The 22,229-nt window shown below is 45.6% G+C and overlaps 1 protein-coding gene, 1 long non-coding RNA gene and 1 pseudogene across 3 annotated transcripts; 2 read left to right on the top strand and 1 right to left on the bottom strand.

Annotated features, from left to right (window-relative positions):
• Positions 1 to 1,604, bottom strand: part of LOC118375594 (mitoferrin-2-like) — a 30,427-nt pseudogene extending 28,823 nt beyond the window's left edge.
• Positions 1,605 to 2,228: 624 nt separating this feature from the next.
• LOC127923211 (uncharacterized) lies at positions 2,229 to 5,311 on the top strand. 2 transcript variants are annotated; one of them, XR_008113690.1, is made up of 3 exons: positions 2,229 to 2,385; positions 3,943 to 4,051; positions 5,152 to 5,311. It is a non-coding gene; the product is annotated as an uncharacterized LOC127923211 (long non-coding RNA). The 2 variants fall into 2 exon arrangements; XR_008113691.1 differs by having other exon boundaries at positions 2,313 to 2,467.
• Positions 5,312 to 5,320: 9 nt separating this feature from the next.
• LOC127923207 (ectonucleoside triphosphate diphosphohydrolase 7-like) lies at positions 5,321 to 18,290 on the top strand. The gene is given in 13 exon segments (XM_052507142.1): positions 5,321 to 5,329; positions 5,545 to 5,750; positions 7,148 to 7,298; positions 7,469 to 7,572; positions 7,813 to 7,872; positions 11,919 to 11,961; positions 11,963 to 12,068; positions 12,584 to 12,750; positions 15,574 to 15,898; positions 16,482 to 16,567; positions 17,817 to 17,978; positions 18,057 to 18,208; positions 18,211 to 18,290. Coding segments are annotated over 12 exon segments (1,620 nt in total). The 5' UTR covers positions 5,321 to 5,329; positions 5,545 to 5,566.
• Positions 18,291 to 22,229: the final 3,939 nt, after the last annotated feature.

Genomic DNA, 22,229 nt, shown 5'->3' with positions numbered 1-22,229 from the left:
CATTCTATAAAATAGCTACATTTATCTGCAGTTCTGTTTCAGTGAACCCTCCAGTGGTAATAACTCAAGTAAAAGCTTGTAATCATGTGCAACAACAGCAGCCCAGCTGACATCAGTGAGTAGACAGAGGAGTCTATTGAGTATCTCCAATCCAGGGCCTTGTGACCAACATACACTTTAACCAAGACTAACCAACTACTTTCCCTTCTCCTTGTGGATTATGAAACAAAGTGGTGATTATGCAATGATCTAGTCCAGCTCGATACAAATATGGATTTGATAACAGCCATAACAACTGTGCCTTTATAGCCTTTAGCTAGTGTTACTGCTCCAAAACAAACCGGTGTCATATAGTTAGATTGACAAGCTTCAATGCATTATAGTTGAGACTAGGAATGTATACAGTGCAAGTGTGTACAACTAACTAGGCCCTACATGGGTACATAAGAGCACTTTGTGTGATACTTGGTTAGGTAGCTAACGTTTCATTACACACTTCTCAGTGTACATGTGTCACGTAACCTGGCCGGCTCCTCTCCTGTCGGTCAGCTAACTAACGCGGGAAATGATTAACCTTGGCTTAAAAGTACAACTACATTTTAAAAATAACAAACGAGCAGCCTAGATCATTATTTGGCGACATGTCACTTTCACCGTCGCTAGTTAGCAACCTACTCGAGCTCAGGCTTGGGCCTACCCACGGGATGCATGTCAACAACGGCTGAGATTCTGAATAACACCGTTAGCTAACGAACTAACTTAGCTGGCAATTTAAACAACTGCCGGTGGCTCCTCTGACAACGTACATGTCACCGGGGAATGTGTATATGTGTTATTTTAGCAACACTTGTGTGCAGACGTGCTGTATCTACACAATTAGTTAGCTAACTATTCCTCCCCTCTTTCCATTCTGGAATAATTGTGAACAGCCAACTAGCCTCAGACACCGGCAACTGACGCTACAAGCTTAGCTACACAATAGCAATCAAGCGCCTGGCTAAAGGCTCATTTATTCATGTTGACTAGTTAGTTTTTTCTAGTTTTTATTTTATTTAACCTTTGTTCTTTTACCTTCACACAGTCGATGGGATACATTAGGCAGTGTTCCATGATGCCAGCCACGGCTCCGGCTAACATGTGTACTGGTGGCTACACCCTGGGGAGCCCCTCGTAGTCTATTTCGGTCTCCGTAGCAGCCACCGTGGGCTCCGGGGCTGCTCGGAGTTGCAACACCGCAGTAAAGTCCGGTTCCGCTGTTATCCGTGGCGGTGACAGACCACCAACAAACCCCTCCGTAGCGTCCAAAATCCTCCCGCCGAGCCATCGAATGTCTGCCCCTGCAGCTCCAGCAGCAACCCCGGCATCGACGCTTGGTGTGTCCACCCGCCTGGACACGAAACCATTCGCTTCCATGCAGATACGATATAATACAGTCCAAGCTGCGCGGTTATTCCTCGGTTTCGACACTTTCGCCGCCAATCTCTTGAGGGTTGTCGAGGATAGCTCCAGCCGATAACGGGCCCCACCAGACCGACACTGGCTCAAGGGGAGGCTAAAGTCGGCAAGGGGACTAATGCACTTGGCGGACTGGAGAGGGCTTGTCAGTGAGTCACGCCGGAAACGGTTACATGATTGTGTATTTCACGGGTCAAACATTATGAAATGTGGAATGAATCCCAGCGATTGGCTGATTTGCAGTGTAATTATTCATAAAATAAGGCGGGAATAGACCAAAGGGGAGGGATGTGGAAGGCTGGCAGTGACAATTTTATAATCTCCATTTTGGTAACCACAGCAGTCACATGTTTTACTGTAGTTGTTTCCGAATCCAGGGTGTGTGTAATCACCACCAAGGTCAATCATTTGATTCAAATGACGTGCATCGGCGCTTATTGCTCATTGGGTTTAGTTATATTAAAATGTGTCCCCAACATTGGCTTCGAAGGTCATCACTGTTCTGTCTACTGTGAAATTACTGCGTGAAATGATGCATGACAGGCTCACTGTGCATGCAATGGAATCAATGCAAGAATATAAATGTATGCAGATAAATAATATACATCAAAAGATACACAACAGCTATAGATTTTAAACTGACCAATATCAATATGCATTGGTCAAACATGAATGTACAAATCGCACGCACCACACGGGGGCATCATTCAGCACATTGGACAGCGACGTGTTCCGTGACGTGTCCACGTCGGCTACCGGAAGCGACGTGATCTGATGGATTTAAAGCTTTTTATTTTATTTTGCTGGATAAAGATTAATCTCGTTCGAAGAAAATTGATTTTTTGTCGTTAATCTGTGACTCAGGGGTAGGATCCACCCGGGATTAAAACGACTGGTATGACGTGACGGCCAGCGTTAATTTGTATCAAAGTGAGTTTGGAACGGTGACAATGTCACAATGTATGACTATATCTCGCCACCTGGCTACAGCTGTAACATTCACCGGAAACCGGTTAGTTATCAGTATTGTTGTTCTAGTTTTAGTCAATCCAAATCGCTATGTTAATACAAATTCTCTGCACAGGCCACATATTCATTATTTGTTAAATTGCAGTCAGTGGGTGAATTGAGATTAGTTTAGCTTGTAGAGCTAACAATTTACTGGCAAGTAATACATCTTACATAACGTAAAACACTGTTTAAATAATATATTAACTCGTTGGCAGAGCAACCTGGACTCAGGGGTAGACGTAACATGTGGGGGATCCCCATCATCCATTTCGTATGATATGTTACGAATTGCAATTCGTTAGCTAGGTGGCTAACGTTAGCTAGGCTAGAAGGTAGGGTTAGGCGTAAAGTTAAATGGTAAGTGGAAGGTTTAGCTAACATGCGAAGTAGCTAATCGTAGTAAGAACTTGCAAGGTTGCCTAAACATCAAACTGTTGCCGTGGTTTCTCCATGGATATTCAGTTTGAAAGAAGTCGCTGTAAAAAAGACTCCATAGTCTCTACAGGCCAGAATGTTGATTAAAAACATGTATTTGAGGTTACTTTACAGGTTGTCCTTTTGTCGGAAAGTAGTGGGCATCAAATGTACACAGTATTGTTAAATAAATAAAATACAATTGTTTTGCGGCACTGGTAGGTTCTGTCATGTGTATTTTCCATCTCCTGACACATTTCATGTGATGCACAAAAATGTAACAGTAGCCGAATGTAACCAAACATAGACCAAAGCACATTCCCTCACACTCAGCTGGAAGTGCTTGTGAAATTTGCCAGCTGATTGCGCGGGACAACATTCGGTCTGTGCTTGACATTCAGCCATTGTTGACATTTTATGCAAGTTGCGTGCGAATTGCGTCTGCATTGAAAATATAAAACTGATATACAGACCAGTGTACGGAGAGTCAAGTTAATAACACTACTTTGTACATATTTAGCCTCAGATTACCTTCTACATAAGGATAAATCAGCGGACAACAGGTAATGTAAATTCAAATGATTTTTTTCAGCATTCTGACTTCTGATGGGACTAACGTCAAGAAAGGAGTTTATTCATAGAGGCTAAAGTTGTCCGTGATGAGATTCGAACGCGCAACCTTTGGGTTGCTAGAAGTTTGCGTTCTACGCCCACCCTAACCAACCCCACTCTTTTCATTTTTTCCTTATGTAACCCTACCAAACGTAACATATACTAATTTGAGTTGCCCGATTTTTGTTTACTATGTTACGTCTAGTCTATGACACCAGTCTGGGCAGAGGTAGGAGGGTGCGTTTCTATTGCACATGCATGTACTGTATCTATTCCTGTTGACACTGCTTTGAACTCAACACATCTAGCTAGTTGGCTGTTCCTTGGTGCCTCTGTGATTTACGAATGATAGGCCTAGCTACCTATGTTTCATGTCCACAACTAACTTGAAGGGATACGTGGTGACAGACTTTACTTCCGGCGTGACTATCTCTATGTCCTTCTCTCCAGATCACCAGGGGAAAGCAACACCTGGGTCCACGTAGTACGTTCCCAACCATGAGGAGGTGACAGCCAGATAACTCTGCTGCTCGGTCTTGCTGCTTGGACATATGGCAAGGTAACACACACTCTTTATTTGTGGGTTGTATTATTAGCCAATCTAGCTCGAATCTCCACCCCGTAGGATAACCATCCATCGAAATACAGGGATATGTCTAGAGCTAGACCAGGGGTAGTATGTCTAGAGCTAGACCAGGGGGTAGTATGTCTAGAGCTGGACCAGGGGTAGTATGTCTAGAGCTGGACCAGGGGTAGTATATGTCTAGAGCTGGACCAGGGTAGTATGTCTAGAGCTGGACCAGGGGTAGTATGTCTAGAGCTGGACCAGGGTAGTATGTCTAGAGCTGGACCAGGGGTAGTATGTCTAGAGCTGGACCAGGGGTAGTATGTCTAGAGCTGGACCAGGGGTAGTATGTCTAGAGCTGGACCAGGGGTAGTATGTCTAGAGCTGGACCAGGGGTGGTGTGTCTAGAGCTGGACAGGGGTATATGTCTAGAGCTGGACCAGGGTGGTGTGTCTGGAGAGCTAGACCAGGGTGGTGTGTCTGGAGAGCTAGACCAGGGGTAGTATGTCTAGAGCTGGACCAGGGGTGGTGTGTCTATGTCTGGAGAGCTGGACCAGGGTGGTGTGTCTGGAGAGCTGGACCAGGGGTGGTGTGTCTGGAGGCTGGACCAGGGGTGGTGTGTCTGGAGAGCTGGACCAGGGGTGGTGTGTCTGGAGAGCTGGACCAGGGGTGGTGTGTCCTGGATAGAACAGGGGTGGTGTGTCTCTGGACCAGGGGTGGTGTGTCTGGAGAGCTGGACAGGGTGGTGGATAAACACTCTTCCCAGGTGGTGGATCAGGATAAAAAAATAGAACAAAAAGTTAATCGACACACTGGTATAATAGTGTTCTCAAAGGACAACGTCTGGATCGCAAACTGGTTGTTCTTCAGAAGGACCACGAGGCAACACACACTAACTGGACTGCTGTGTTCACGTGATGGCAGGATGTGAACTTCAGCATGTGTTTAGGTGACAAGGTCTAATGTTTATGATTGATTGAGATGTTACCACAGTGTTATGTTATACAGAACTAGTAATGTAATAACTGTGCGTGTCCATGCGTTATGTTGTAGTAGGCCATATCTATGAAAGTAATGAAAACCTCCTCCTCCAGGATCACTTTCTCATGCCTGCCAGCCTCCTGGTACTGCAGTGTGTCCTTGCTGTCTCTGGGTTGTGTGCCCAGGCAAAGGGCCTTCTTCCTGGTGTTCCTCACCTGCTCTGCCCTGGTTTTCCTGGGGTCTACCAGACTGAGCTCTGGGGGCCCCAGCGCCACAGGGACACGTCAACAAGTGAGTGAGACGTCAGATGAACGGACAGACAGAATGACAAAAAGAGAGCGAGAGAAACAGGCACACACACACATGCATACATACACACACACATAAACACACAAAAAAAAACACACCAGGCAAAGTGTTTGCACTACTACTAAGTCAACCCAGACTCTGCATTAGTGTATGGTGTCTAACATGTTTCTCTCTCCATCTCCCGCTCTCACCCCTAGATACCTCTCATCTGTGGAGACCATGGAGGCGACTGATGTCACCAACGCAGCTCTAAACTATGGGATTGTGGTGGACTGTGGCAGCAGCGGCTCCAGGGTGTATGTGTACTACTGGCCCCCCCACCATGGAAACCTCCACACCCTGCTGGACATCAGGCAGATGAGGGACCACGACCGCCACCCTGTGGTCAAGAAGATCAAACCTGGTGAGGAAAGAGTGGGGGGGTAATGCCGTAACATCACAGCAGAAACGATTAGTCTTTGAATGACCAGATGTCATAAGGATGAATGCACCAATTTGTAAGTCGTCCTCTGGATAAGAGCGTCTGCTAAATCACTTAAATGTAAATGTTTACTCTGTCAGATGCCCCTCTACCTCTTTACCTCTGGTACAGGGAGAGCTAACATACAGTAGCTAGTTACCGGTAACTGTCAAAATACAGGAAGCGCCAACAGAAAGTGTCTTAGTAGGGCGTTGAGCCATTACAACTACCAGAACAGATTCTACAATCTGTGTCTGGAACTCTACTGGAGGGATCTTCCATTAGAAATTCCTTCATGTGATGTTTTGGGTGGTGGTGGAAAATGCTGTCTCAGGTGCAGCCCAAGAATCTTCCATAAGTGTTCAATTGGGTTGAGATCTGAACACACACACACACACACTTTAAACGCACTAAGCTCCTTTTGGACCCCTTTTTCAATGTCCCTGAGATCCTCTTGTTCTAGCCATGGTTGCCAAAATAATGAGCAACTGGGTGTTTTTCTACATGACCCTAAGCATGATGGGTTGTTAATTGCTTAATTAACTCAGGAACCACACTTGGGTGGAAGCACCTGCTTTCAGTATACTGTGTCCCTCATTTACTCATGTCTTTCCTTTTTATTCTGGGAGTTCCTACATGTTCACCATGTAGGGGCATGTAGGGGCATGTTCAGGGGCATGTAGGGGCATGTAGGGGCATGTAGGGGCATGTAGGGGCATGTAGGGGCATGTAGGGGCATGTAGGGGCAGGGCATGTAGGGGCGTGTAGGGGCGTGTAGGGGCATGTAGGGGCGTTCACCATGTAGGGCGTAGGGGCATGTAGGGGCATGTGTGGGGGCATGTTGTCATACATGTGGGGCATGTAGGGGCATGTAGGGGCATAGGGCATGTAGGGGCATGTGTAGGGGCATGTAGGGGCATGTAGGGGCGTGTAGGGGCGTGTAGGGGCGTGTAGGGCATGTAGGGGCATGTAGGGGCGTGTAGGGGCATGTAGGGGCATGTAGGGCGTGGCACCCCAGAAGAAGTTAGTTGTTGTCATACAGTGTGGAGGGTTTCTACCAGTTTTCCCATGTTGTCAGGCAACCTGCTCCTTATCTCAACATTCTTTCCATTACCACCTATTGGCCTGATACCTGAACACACTGGGACCGAGTGGGACCACAATTGCTAAGCAGTTAGCAGCTGCTTTGTTCCCACTAAATTAACTGTAGAATTGACAGAGAAATAGTGAATCTGCCCTGTTACACCCCAGCCAAGGCCGCTGCCTGGTCCTCATCTCCGCTATCGCTAACCTCTCTACCTCTCTCTCTCCTTCCTTCCTTTCTCCCCTTTCCTCTCCAGGTATTTCCACCATGGCGCTGAGCCCAGCCAAGGCTAGTGACTACCTCCACCCCCTCCTTTCCTTCGCTGCCACCCATGTCCCCAGGAAGAAACACAAGGAGACTCCTCTCTATATCCTCTGTACTGCTGGCATGAGACTGCTTCCTGAGAGGTAGGCCTCAGCCCTCCACCTCCACTTTGTCAGGGTTCAAGGGTCAGCAGGGGGTCAAGCACAGTATCCCCCCCTAGAGATCTGTGGGAGGTTTAGAGCATTGATTTATACATCTCTAACAGCGGTTTAAAAAGTGTTTATTTCTCCCCATGTGACCCCCCCCCCCACAGTCAGCAGGCTGCTATCCTGGAGGACCTGGTAAGAGATGTTCCAGTGGAGTTTGACTTCCTGTTCTCCAGCTCCCATGCAGAGGTGATCTCTGGGAAACAGGAAGGTGAGACAGAGAGCTGTGAGCCTGATGGGAATATGGTACAGTTATACCTAGACACTGGTCGGTTCCTGGGATCACCCAAACACAAACTGTATGCGCCACTAAGTGGCTTTGGATAAAAGTGCCTGCTGAATGTGTTTATACTGGTGTGAAAAGGACAAATGTTGTAATTGAACTAATATACTGCACCTGTCCTCTGTGTGCTTTGTGGCGTTAATGTTAACACTGCCTTTCTGCCTGCAGGTGTGTATGCATGGATTGGTATTAACTTTGTGTTGGGACGCTTTGACCATGCCGAGTACGGTGAGTGTGAGGTTATGGCTTCGTTGATGATGTCGCTTGTTTGTCCACTGCAAAGGATGAGGCTGGATTTTGTATGGAGTTATGGCTTAGCTGTAGGCCTGAAACATGTCGCTAGCCACCATTTTATAGGGCGTTAGATGACGTACATGGCGGCTATGCACACAACACGATTATTGTGAATGTTCAGATGAATATAATAGTTTGATCTAAACGTTTAGCCTACATGCGCTGCAAGAAGAACGGTTTTCCTGATAGTCCATTTTCACCATTTATCAACGAGGATAAACGTTCTACCACAGCGACCATGTTATTTTGGGTAAAAGCCTATTTGATTCTGAGTTCGGACATGTAAAGTTTGTAAGTGAAAAGTGTGTCTAAGATGCACAGGGGGAGAGCCAGGGAGAAAGTAACGCACCCATTTGCTCAGAGAACACAGAATTTAGAACGATGTGGTGAAGTCCGCAGGTTCCCAATGCAGAGGAGGATCTCTCTCAAAACAGCCCGGTCCGAACATGTTTCACCGAGTTACGAACAAAAAGTGGTTTTGAGTGACGTTTAAAAATACCGACCCGGAAGTGTTTTCCGGCTGTGGAGTTGTTTCTGAGTTTTACGGTTCCAAACATATTTATTTTTTCTTCACCAATCTAGTGACTAAATGACATCACAGGTTCCATGTATCATGCTAGCTAGTCTTGTGTGTACGTCTGGGAGAAGTTACAGGAGAGAAGGGCGGGACCTAAGTAACACAATGTAAACTGATGACCTGGAATAAAATCAACTCTACTTCTAAGCACATTGTCTCATCTCCCTCTAGTTCATATTGCTTTTATAATGTCAGCAAAACATTAACACGTGACGGAATGTTTGCAAATGATATGACATCATTACAATTCTGCCTTAATCAATTGACTTGACAGATCAGCTTTTCACAAACTTTTATCGGCAGGTTAGTGGTTAAAAAAATATATCTTATATAATATATTCTGGTGGTCAGTTACCTTCTGTCAAGCCGTGGAAATGTGATGAGCAGGATGATTGTGCCGTTTTGTGAAGAGAATGAAGTCGTTTGAAGCGCCTGACAAGGACCGCTGCAGAGCACCTGATTGGTAGAGCTAATCATGAATAGTCAGTGATTATTGTGAACAACATCTCCTACTACGTACCATTTAAAGTGAGATGAGAAAATGATGGTTAATATAGCTATTATGTGATCCATTTTAGTCCCATTTTTAGTATTGTGGTTGGTTCATTTTCATAAATTACGAACCTATAGCATTAATTATTCAAATTGACACAAACATGAAATGATGGCTGATGGTACATTTGTTGAAAGTAACGAGCATGACAGCATGACAAACTAGGAACATGGAGATACTGTAGATATTGTGCTTCTCGCCAGCTGTTGTTTCCTTCCCAAAGCTGTGTTCCTCCCTCTCTGTTGGCAGGTACAAAAGTAACTCTGCCGTAGTTCTGTGTTCTCTGTCTATTTTTAAACTACTTTCACTTTTATTTCACTACATTTCTAAAGAAAATAATGTACTTTTTACTCCAAACATTTTCCCTGACACCCAAACGTTTTCATTACATTTAGAAAAAACAGCCCGGTCCGAACATGTTTAAATTTAAACTCATTTACCCTAGAACTGCTATAACAGTTGCTAATGGTAGAGGACATGTATAAGATGTGTGTCATAAAATATGGTGTCTCCAGCTCTGTTGATCTCTGAGTAATTAGGGAAAAAGTGTTACTTTTGTCCCAGTTCTCCCTTTCAGTTTTCACTGACTCACTTCACTCACATGCGCAGATCAAATACAGAACTGAAGCAAGTTGTCAAATCTGTCCAGGATGATCAAGATTTTTATTTGGTAACATTGCGCAGTGTGACATGATAATTGTAAAAGACTGAATCCGACTAGCTAATCATGATGATGAACCAGATTTGACAGCATCTGATGACTTGTTTGCCAAAGGGTGATGTATATATGGACATGTTGTCAGGTCACAAAGGGTGATGTGTATATGGACATGTTGTCAGGTCACAAAGGGTGATGTGTATATGGACATGTTGTCAGGCCACAAAGGGTGATGTGTATATGGACATGTTGTCAGGCCACAAAGGGTGATGTGTATATGGACACGTTGTCAGGCCACAAAGGGTGATGTAAATATGGACATGTTGTCAGGTCACAAGGGTGATGTAAATATGGACATGTTGTCAGGCCACAAAGGGTGATGTAAATATGGACATGTTGTCAGGCCACAAAGGGTGATGTGTATATGGACATGTTGTCAGGTCACAAAGGGTGATGTATATATGGACATGTTGTCAGGTCACAAAGGGTGATGTAAATATGGACATGTTGTCAGGCATGTTGTCACAAAGGGTGATGTATATATGGACATGTTGTCAGGCCACAAAGGGTGATGTGTATATGGACATGTTGTCAGGTCACAAAGGGTGATGTGTATGTGGACATGTTGTCAGGCCACAAAGGGTGATGCCGGGGTTTGTGTATATATGGACATGTTGTCAGGCCACAAAGGGTGATGTGTATATGGACATTTTGTCATGTTGTCAGGTCACAAAGGGTGATGTTTGTGTATATGGACATGTTGTCAGGTCACAAAGGGTGATGCCGGGGTTTGTGTATATATGGACATGTTGTCAGGTCACAAGGGTGATGTGTTTGTGTATATGGACATGTTGTCAGGTCACAAAGGGTGATGTGTATATGGACATGTTGTCAGGTCACAAAGGGTGATGTGTATATGGACATGTTGTCAGGTCACAAAGGGTGATGTGTATATGGACATGTTGTCAGGTCACAAAGGGTGATGTGTATATGGACATGTTGTCAGGCCACAAAGGGTGATGTGTATATGGACATGTTGTCAGGTCACAAAGGGTGATGTGTATATGGACATGTTGTCAGGCCACAAAGGGTGATGTGTATATGGACATGTTGTCAGGCCACAAAGGGTGATGTATATATGGACATGTTGTCAGGCCACAAAGGGTGATGTGTATATGGACATGTTGTCAGGCCACAAAGGGTGATGTGTATGTGGACATGTTGTCAGGCCACAAAGGGTGATGTGTATATGGACATGTTGTCAGGCCACAAAGGGTGATGCCGGGGTTTGTGTATATATGGACATGTTGTCAGGCCACAAAGGGTGATGTGTATATGGACATGTTGTCAGGTCACAAAGGGTGATGTGTATATGGACATGTTGTCAGGTCACAAAGGGTGATGTGTATACATGGACCACAAAGGGTGATGTATATATGGACATGTTGTCAGGCCACAAAGGGTGATGTATATATGGACATGTTGTCAGGCCACAAAGGGTGATTGTATATGGACACGTTGTCAGGCCACAAAGGGTGATGTGTATATGGACATGTTGTCAGGCCACAAGGGTGATGTGTATGTGGACATGTTGTCAGGGGTGATTGTATATGGACACGTTGTCAGGCCACAAAGGGTGATGTGTATATGGACATGTTGTCAGGCCACAAAGGGTGATGCCGGGGTTTGTGTATATATGGACATGTTGTCAGGCCACAAAGGGTGATGTGTATATGGACATGTTGTCAGGCCACAAAGGGTGATGCCGGGGTTTGTGTATATGATGTGGACATGTTGTCAGGTCACAAAGGGTGATGTGTATATGGACATGTTTCACAAAGGGTGATGTATATGGACATGTTGTCAGGTCACAAAGGGTGATGTGTATATGGACATGTTGTTTGTGATGTATATATGGACATGTTGTCAGGCCACAAAGGGTGATGTGTATATGGACATGTTGTCAGGCCACAAAGGGTGATGTGTTTGGACATGTTGTCAGGCCACAAGGGTGATGTGTATATGGACATGTTGTCAGGCCACAAAGGGTGATGCCGGGGTTTGTGTATATATGGACATGTTGTCAGGCCACAAAGGGTGATGCCGGGGTTTGTGTATATATGGACAGGCATTTTAGAACAGACTGTTGGTTACCCATCGTTGACCTGACACTCAATTCTCCATTTTCCTAGAAGATGATGCAATGGTGGAGGTCACTACAGGGTCACAGAACCATCACCCAATTAGCCGGGCGTACAGTGGGCATCATGGACATGGGCGGAGCCTCGCTGCAGATAGCCTATGAGGTGCCTAGCGCGGTCCACTTCAGTTCACCTGAACAGGTAAGGAAGGATCCAGCTGAGTGCTCGTATTCTCATTGTATTTGTGTGGTATGACTGGCTGTTGTGTATACTGGTAGGCCTGATGTTAGGGTTTAGTAAACCACACCATGTATTAGAGATAATGTCTGCGTCCTGATTCTCAACACCAGGGTCATATTCATTAGGGCACACCGTAGCGAAATGTTTTGTAACGGAAAAAATAACATGAGCATTTCGTATTGGACACATTCAGGTAGTCCTTCCCTGTTTCCATGTGTTTTCTTCCATTTGGTGCCTTTATGAATCTCCCATTTATCGCAAATAATTTAACGCCAAGATCTTTACAAAGCTATTATTCAAGGGGTAGGGTGAAGTTGCTACTGATCTTGGGCCAGTTTAGCATTTTCCACACTAAGGGTTAAGGTTAGAATTGGGAAGGGGAAGCTGACTCTAGATAGGTACCCAGGGGAAACTTCACCCCAGAGCATGATTTTATGGTTGAAGTCATGTATGTGGTTCTCTGTCTCCCTCTACAGGAGGAGTCGGGGAAGAGCCTGCTGGCAGAGTTTAACCTGGGCTGTGATTCAGAGCACACGCAGCACGTCTACCGTGTATATGTCACCACATTCCTGGGCTTCGGGGGGAACATGGCTCGACAGCGCTACGAAGACCAGCTGGTCAACTCCACCATCACCAAGAACAGGTAGGACCGGCAGGGACACACACACACACACACACACACACACACACACACACACACACACACACACACACACACACACACAGTGCCTATTCAGACCCCTTGGCTCTTTTTCTTCATCAATCTACACACAATACCCCATAATGATAAAGCCAACAGGTTTTTAGAAATATTTGCTAAGTTATAAAAATCAGTGGCTTAAAGTACTTAAGATACTTTAAAGTATCTTTACTTAAGTTGAAAATAATGTACTTTTTACTCCAAACATTTTCCCTGACACCCAAAAGTTTTCATTACATTTAGAAAATGGTCCAATTCACACACTTATTAAGAGAACATCCCTGGTCATCCCTACTGCCTCTGATCTGACGGACTCACTAAACAGAGAGATCCCTGAACATCCCTACTGCCTCTGATCTGACGGACTCACTAAAACATCCCTACTGCCTCTGATCTGACGGACTCACTAAACAGAAACATCTGAGACTCAGATCCCTGGTCATCCCTACTGCCTCTGATCTGACGGACTCACTAAACAGAGAACATCCCTGGTCATCCCTACTGCCTCTGATCTGACGGACTCACTAAACAGAGAACATCCCTGGTCATCCCTACTGCCTCTGATCTGACGGACTCACTAAACAGAGAACATCCTGGTCATCCCTACTGCTCACTCTCTCTGATCATCCCTAATGCCTCTGATCTGGACTCAATAAACAGAGAAGATCCCTGGTCATCCCTACTGCCTCTGATCTGACGGACTCACTAAACACAAATGCTTCATTTGTAAAATGTCTGAGTGTATGAAAATGGTGCTCGTCTGGTATGCGTAATATAAGGAATCTGAAATTATTTGTTTTTACTTTTGATACTTAAGTATATTTAAAAGCAAATAATTGTAGACTTTTCCTTTTGCCTTCTTGGGTATGACTCTACAAGCTTGGCACACCTATATTTTGGGAGTTTCTCCCATTCTCTGCAGACCCTCTCAAGATCTGTCAGGTTGAATGGGGAGCGTTGTTGCGCAGCTATTTTTAGGTCTCTCCAGAGATGTTCGATCGGGTTCAAGTCTGAACTCTGGCTGGGCCACTCAAGGACATTCGGAGACTTGTCCAGAAGCCACTCCTGCTTTGTCTTGACTGTGTTTTTATTTGACCATTATTTAACTCGGCAAGGCAGTTAAGAACAAATTCTTATTTACAATGATGACCTACCCCGGCCAAACCCGGACGAAGCTGGGCAAATTGTGCGCCGCCCTATGGGACTCCCAATCACGGTCGGATATGATGCAGCCTGGATTTGAACCCGGTACTGCAGTTACTCCTCTTGAACTGAGATGTGGTGTCTTAGACCACTGCGCCACTCGTTGTCCTCTTGGAAGGTGAAACTTCGCCCCAGTCTGAGTGCCCTGGAGCAGGTTTTCATTAAGGATCTCTCTACTTTTCTCTCCATTCTTCACCGTAGGGATGGTGCCAGGTTTCCTCCAGATGTGACGCTTGGCATTCAGGCCGAAAAGAAAGTTCAATCTTGGTTTCATCAGACCAGAGAATCTTGTTTCTCATGGTCTTGAGAGTCTTTAGGTGCCTTTTGGCAAACTCCAAGTGGGCTACTGAGGAGTGACTTCCGTCTGTCCGCTCTATAATAAAGGCCTGATTGGTGGAGTGCTGCAGAGATGGTTGTTCTTCGGGAAGGTTCTCCCATCTCCAGAGAGGACCTCCCTGACCAAGGCCTTTCTCCCCTGAGTTCTTGGTCACCTCCCTGACCAAGGCCTTTCTCCCCTGATTGCTTAGTTTGGCGGGGAGGCCATCTCCCTGACCAAGGCCTTTCTCCCCTGATTGCTTAGTTTGGCGGGGAGGCCATCTCCCTGACCAAGGCCTTTCTCCCCTGATTGCTTAGTTTGGCGGGGAGGCCAGCTCCCTGACCAAGGCCTTTCTCCCCTGATTGCTTAGTTTGGCGGGGAGGCCATCTCCCTGACCAAGGCCTTTCTCCCCTGATTGCTTAGTTTGGCGGGGAGGCCATCTCCCTGACCAAGGCCTTTCTCCCCTGATAATTCAGTTTGGCAGGGCGGTCAGCTCTAGGAAGAGTCTTGGTGTTTCTACATTTCTTCCATTTTAAGAATGATGGAAGCCACTGGGTTTTTCGGGAACTTCAATGCTGCAAACATTTTTTGGGTAACCTTCCCCAGATCTGTGACTCGACACAATCCTTTCTCGGAGCTCTGCTGGCAATTCCTTGGACCTCATGTCTTGGTTTTGTTTTGACATGCACTGTCAACTGTGGGACCTTATATAGACAGGTTTGTGCCTTTCCAAATCATGTCCAATCAATTGAATTTACCACAGATGGACTCCAGTGAAGTTGTAGAAACATCTCAAGGATGATCAATGGAAACAGGATGCACCTGAGCTCATTTTTGAGTCTCATAGCAAAGGGTCTGAATATTTCTTCATGTGAATAAGGTATTTCTGTTTTTATTTTTAATTCATTTGCAAACATTTCTAAAAACCTGTTTTCACTTTGTCATTATGGGGTATTGTGTGTAGATGGCTGAGTTTTGAAAAATAATAAACATTTTAATAAGTCTAATGTAACAAAATGTGGAAAGAGTCAAGGGGTCTGAATACTTACCAAAGGCACTGTGCGTGCATGCATGCATACATACACAAAGGCACGTGCATATACAGACACTTGCATAAACAGAGGGTCACATTCTTAAATTCATCACCTTCCTACAATTTCTTCTCAACACCTTGAGTCTGAGAACTTAATGATTGATTGATCAACTGACTATCCCTTCCTTCGTGTCACTTCCTGGTTGTCCTCCAGGCTGACAGGCGATCAGACAGGCATGATGGAAGCCACTCCCCTTGCAGACCCATGCCTCCCTGTCGGCCTATCAGACGTGGTGCGTCGGGACGGCCGTGCGGTTCACCTGAGAGGGCAGGGGGACTGGGCGCGGTGCCAGGGGGCAGTCAGGCCTTTCCTGGGTCTCCACAATGGCACCATGGGATCCCCCAGGGGGGTGTACCAGGCCCCCATCGACTACAGCAACTCAGAGTTCTACGGCTTCTCTGAGTTCTTCTACTGCACTGAGGATGTACTGAGGATGGGGGGACCATACGACAGCGCTAAGTACTCCAAGGCTGCCACGGTAACCACAGCTCATCATTCTAGAACTTATCATGATCAGATATTCTAGACCTGGGTTTCCTCTGTCATTACCTAGGCAGGTTAGGTTTCTCCTCACTTAGCCCTCTTGTTCCTGATTTGTATTTATTTATTTATTTTAAGTCTGGTTTCAACAACAACAAAAAATCCTTTGAAGAAGCCTTTCTGTGCACTGCCTAAGAAATCTAAGGGAAAATATTGGTTTTGTGAAAGGCAAGAAAATTACTTTTGTCATTCTCTTCAAGTTAGCCTGGTACCCGTCTGTTTGTGTCGTCAAGCCACTCCCTGTCAGGTTTGGCATGATGAGGAGTTGGAACGATAGCACAAACAGATCTGGGAACAGGCTGTCACGCCACTCCTTGTCAGGTTTGGCATGATGAGGAGTTGGAACGATAGCACAAACAGATCTGGGAACAGGCTGTCACGCCACTCCTTGTCAGGTTTGGCATGATGAGGAGTTGGAACGATAGCACAAACAGATCTGGGAACAGGCTGTCTTTTTAAGCTCTTATATCACCAAGAGATCTTTCCAGGAGGTAACTCTGTTCTCTCCTGTCTGTCTGCAGGACTATTGTGCCACCAAGTGGTCAACCCTCACCAAGCGTCTGGACAGCAAGCTGTTCTCTAAACAAGCAGACTCCTCCAGACTGAAGTAAGAAACCCTTCAACCCAGTTACCCAGGCAACCACTGTACTCCATATGTCTAGTAGATATTCATCTGTAACCCCAGTTACCCAGGCAACCACTGTACTCCATATGTCTAGTAGATATTCATCTGTAACCCCAGTTACCCAGGCATCCACTGTACTCAATATGTCTAGTAGATATTCATCTGTAACCCCAGTTACCCAGGCATCCACTGTACTCCATATGTCTAGTAGATATTCATCTGTAACCCCAGTTACCCAGGCAACCACTGTACTCAATATGTCTAGTAGATATTCATCTGTAACCCCAGTTACCCAGGCAACCACTGTACTCAATATGTCTAGTAGATATTCATCTGTAACCCCAGTTACCCAGGCATCCACTGTACTCAATATGTCTAGTAGATATTCATCTGTAACCCCAGTTACCCAGGCATCCACTGTACTCAATATGTCTAGTAGATATTCATCTGTAACCCCAGTTACCCAGGCAACCACTGTACTCCAATATGTCTAGTAGATATTCATCTGTAACCCCAGTTACCCAGGCAACCACTGTACTCAATATGTCTAGTAGATATTCATCTGTAACCCCAGTTACCCAGGCATCCACTGTACTCCATATGTCTAGTAGATATTCATCTGTAACCCCAGTTACCCAGGCAACCACTGTACTCAATATGTCTAGTAGATATTCATCTGTAACCCCAGTTACCCAGGCAACCACTGTACTCAATATGTCTAGTAGATATTCATCTGTAACCCCAGTTACCCAGGCAACCACTGTACTCAATATGTCTAGTAGATATTCATCTGTTACCCCAGGCATCCACTGTACTCAATATGTCTAGTAGATATTCATCTGTAACCCCAGTTACCCAGGCTACCACTGTACTCAATATGTCTAGTAGATATTCATCTGTAACCCCAGTTACCCAGGCTACCACTGTACTCAATATGTCTAGTAGATATTCATCTGTAACCCCAGTTACCCAGGCAACCACTGTACTCAATATGTCTAGTAGATATTCATCTGTAACCCCAGTTACCCAGGCAACCACTGTACTCAATATGTCTAGTAGATATTCATCTGTAACCCCAGTTACCCAGGCTACCACTGTACTCAATATGTCTAATAGATATTCATCTACTACCATCTGTCTGGAAATGCCTATCTAATAAAAATGGAATGCGTATTGTGCATACCTTACCTCAGCATACCTCACCTCATCAACCACCTCTCTCCCTGTCCAGGTACCAGTGTTTTAAGTCAGCCTGGATGTTCCAGGTGCTCCACTCAGGCTTCAGGTTCCCTAAGGACTACCCCAGCCTGAAGACTGCTCAGCTGGTCTATGACAAGGAGGTGCAGTGGACCCTGGGAGCCATCCTGTTTAAGACACGTTTCCTGCCTCTCAGGTCAGTAGGCACTTCTTGTGTGTGTCTGTCTGTCTGTGTGTCTGTTTGTTGTTAATCCATCTCTCTCCTCTCTAACAGGGACCTCCAGGCAGAGTCATTTAAACAGAGCCACTCCAACTGGCTGCGTTCCTCCTTCGTCTACAACCACTACCTGTTTTTTGCCTGTATCCTGGTGGTCCTGCTGGCCATTCTGCTGTACATCCTCCGCCTCCCCCGCAGGATCCACCAGCGAGAACAGAGGCAGGCAGAGGCCTGGACCTGCTCTGGGTGGAGGAGGGGAGGCTCTTCTGGCCTGATCCAGGATCAGTTTAGACTCAGAATCTTTCTTGACCTGAGGCCTTGGGTGTGGGGGGGGGTTACTGATCTAGGATGAGTCGAGATGCTCTCAGTAACTGGTGTTCATAGCCTGGTATGCACAGCTCTAGGACCAACCTTTCACCCTCTGAGTTGTAGGCTTGACTGGGGCTCTATTTGTTAAGAGGCACTGATCTAGGATCAGATTATCAACCCGCAAATCATGACCTTGACTGGGACCAACGCCCTGTTGGGACAATGATCTAGGACCAGCTTAGTCACGCTGAATCATAACGTTGACTATTGGCTAGAAATGCAATAGCAACGTCATCCTACAACGAAGGTTTTAATTATGGGGGTGCTGGACACTCCCGTTTCTTACAAATCTTTACACCCCAGATACAGATATCAACGTTGACCTGACCGTGAGCACCCTCGTAAAACAGAAAATATCAACCAAGGTCCAAATCACTATTTATAGTAACCTCTGACCTAGAGTGTTGAAACATAAGTAGGAGGGGCCATGTAACCGGAACCTTCAAAGGGGAGGAGAATTGCAGGATGTGGGCGAAACATCATGAAGGGAGAACTAGATCGTTAAAACAACGAAACAGGAGAATCCCAACAGGTGAAGGACTGAGGACCGAGCCATTCTATTTCTATTGGAGATAATTCACTGTTGCAGAGGGACCACTGTGTTGGACATTTTGTGTGAAGGAAGGTGAAGCTTGACATCTGAGGCTGAAGTTGCCCTTAACCACAGATCTAGAATCAAGTAACTTACTCCTAATCCTAACCTTAACCATGAGGGGATGCAAATAAAATCTGACCCTGTATCTGTGGTTAGTGGTAACTTCTAGCTACTCTTTGACGAAAAGGGTGCCTCTATGATTGTCTGTTTTGGACAGTATTGTAACCATGATGATAGTTTCTATCTGACCAGTATACTTCCTGTAAGTCTCACAAACAGGAAGTGCATTAATTCCTTAATAATCCCACTGTGGGAATGCTTTTGTATTGAAAACTACAATCAGGAATCAAACATGGGGGCGGCAAGCCTAGTGGTTAGAGTGGAGGGGCGGGCAGGGAGCCTAGTGGTTAGAGTGGAGGGCGGCAGGTAGCCTGTGGTTGGAGGGGAGCCTAGTGGTTAGAGTGGAGGGCGGCAGGTAACCTAGTGGTTAGAGTGGAGGGGTGGCAGGTAACCTAGTGGTTAGAGTGGAGGGGCGGCAGGTAAACTAGTGGTTAGAGTGGAGGGGGGCGGCTGGTAGCCTAGTGGTTAGAGTGGAGGGGCGGCTGGGAGCCTAGTGGTTAGAGTGGAGGGGCGGCAGGTAGCCTAGTGGTTAGAGTGGAGGGGCGGCAGGTAGCCTAGTGGTTAGAGTGGAGGGGTGGCAGGTAGCCTAGTGGTTAGAGTGGAGGGGTGGCAGGGAGCCTAGTGGTTAGAGGGAGGGCGTTGGGCCAGTAACCGGCAGGTTGCCTTGGTTATGGAGGGCCCCTAGTGGTTAGCTGACAAGGTAAAAGGAGCTAGTGGTTCTGCCTCTGAACAAGGCAGTTAACTCACTGTTCCACAGGCGCGGAAGAGCGTGGTTTCGATTAAGGCCCTCTCTTAGATTCGAGGGGTTGGGTTAAATGGGAGGGCGGCAAGACATTTCAGTTGAATGGAGGGGCGGCAGGGAGCCTAGTTTAGTACAACTGACTAGGTTTCCCCTTTCTTTCTCAAACAATTTATTACAGGGAGTAGTGGTTAGAATGTCGGCAGGGAGCTTAACGTTTTTAAACGGTTTGTTTTGGTGCTGGGAACAGATTGTTCTGACAAGGTAAAAATCTGCCAGTTATGTTGATGACGCCGAAGCTAGGATTGAAACGGGTTGTCAGTGTTCAATGGATTGTAGTTGATGCCTTCTGATTGCATTGTGTTGAACTTTGTGGTACACACACACACACACACACCACACCTTTCTGATTGCATTGTGTTGAACACACACACACACACACAACTGAACAAACTGAACTCCAAGTTGTGTGTTACGATGGGTCTATGTCAGACTGTCAATGTTAGTGACCCACTAGCTCCTCACCTGCCCTGTACTGTAAATATCCATTCAGACTATCGGTCTGCTCTACTCCCTCTTCATAATGTTGGGAGGTATTGCTGTTGTTAAATGAGATGCATTGAATTGCTAATCAAAGGAGCTCTCTTGTTATTTTGAAGCTGTATAATTTGAGTCGTCACAGTGGAAGTGTAGCGTCAGTGATTTTAATGTCAATTCATCTTCCTTTTCTCTTTGGACTCTTTCTCGGCTGAACCCTTCAGTGCAGCATCTGAATGGGGTCTTATACCTCCCCTCGGTTTGACCCGTTTGTTTTGTTGTTTAAATCTACAAGAGGAAGGGGCCTCTAATTGTTGCAGCTCTATTTTGAATTTTGACTCTTCCTAAATTAGGACCAATGATCAACTGGACCAAGTGTGTGTTCCAAATGGCACCCTATTCCCTATATAGTGCACTACGTTAGTGGGGCCCTATTCCCTATATAGCACTACTTTAGAGCAGGTCCCATAGGGCTTGGGTTAAAAGTATTGCACAGTGTATTAAATAGGGTGCCATTTGGGACATAATCCTAACTGTCTTGTCGGTCTCTTATTGAGGAAAAATAACTACATGGATGTGGAAAACAAACATCTGTTTTAAATAAATCAATGTTTTAAAACATGTTGTTTCTCTTTGGGTACTTTCTCTTGGTACATGTTTAGGACCAGGGTTGCATTCATTAGTGCACATGGTAGCAAAAATGTTTGCAATGGAAAACCAAGTTTTCTTATTGAACAAGTTCAGGTCGTCCCTCCCTGTTTCATTCCAGTTCTTCTGTTTGGTGCCTAGTGTATATGACTGAGCTGGTTTAGCAGGTCTTGGTAACGTGTGTCAATGTGCCCTGACATGAACCGAGGTTGGCAGCTGGCACTTTCCAGGGCATTCTGGGTGTTCATATCATCCAGGTACGAGAGACGGGTGCAGGTCGATGTGCCAACGGACCAAGGCTGACTCTCCCGTTTTACTTTCTTCAGGGATGGAATTATCCAGAATAAAACTCTTGTGTTTGGCTTTCTCTCAGTTGCTAACAATGTAGGAAAGGAAACAAGAAGGTGGAAGCTTTAAGAAGATTTGGCCACTGTCCAAACAAAAGAGCACCCTTACCAAACAGTTTTCTTAAAAATATACTTTAATACAACAGCTGCATATAAATATTAAAATATACATTATAATGGTGTACAGTACACTCACACAAAACAAAAACAAATATTAGGCTTTATTTGTACGGCATTTTGTACTTTTTTTTTCTTGCTGCTTTTTAATGTTAAAAAAAAAAGTTATTCCTTTCTGTATTTTGCCAATCCAAAGCGTTTATTGTACTATTGTGATTATTGTAGGTTATTGAAAACGGAGAGGGGGTTAGAGGAGTTGTGAAAGGATATGGGGGTGCTGTACATGACATGATGACACTGTGTTCTGGAATGTATCCTGTTTGTAGTCCAGAAGAAATGTTTACAGTTCCAAAAGAGCTTGTGTCCTAGAATCTGTGTTCTAGAATGTCCATTCCTCTTCTTACTTCGCTCTGTTAGAAAATCATTGGTTTGGGTATCATTTGTCTTCCTCTGTCTGTGTGTCTGACAGTCCTGATGGGTTTTGGGTAAAAAAAATAGTCTCCGAGCTCTCCGTCTCTCCTGTCTCGGGCGTCACGTCATCTTTGAAACAGGAGAGGGCCTCCAGTCTCTGGGAGGACAATGTGAGTCTGTAGTGTGTGTGTGTGTGAGTGAGAGAAAGTCTTCAGTTCAGGACCAGTCACTGAGGGGTTCGCTGTAGTCCCACCAGGGTCATCTTACATCCGAGCCCATTCAGGCTTCCCAAACAAAGCACACACAAGCCTTCTTCAGCTCTCTCTCTCACACACACACACACAGAC

The sequence above is a fragment of the Oncorhynchus keta genome, unplaced genomic scaffold, assembly GCF_023373465.1.
Source record: "Oncorhynchus keta strain PuntledgeMale-10-30-2019 unplaced genomic scaffold, Oket_V2 Un_contig_2878_pilon_pilon, whole genome shotgun sequence".
Lineage (NCBI taxonomy): Eukaryota > Metazoa > Chordata > Actinopteri > Salmoniformes > Salmonidae > Oncorhynchus > Oncorhynchus keta.
This window is presented reverse-complemented; position numbering and strand designations above follow the sequence as displayed.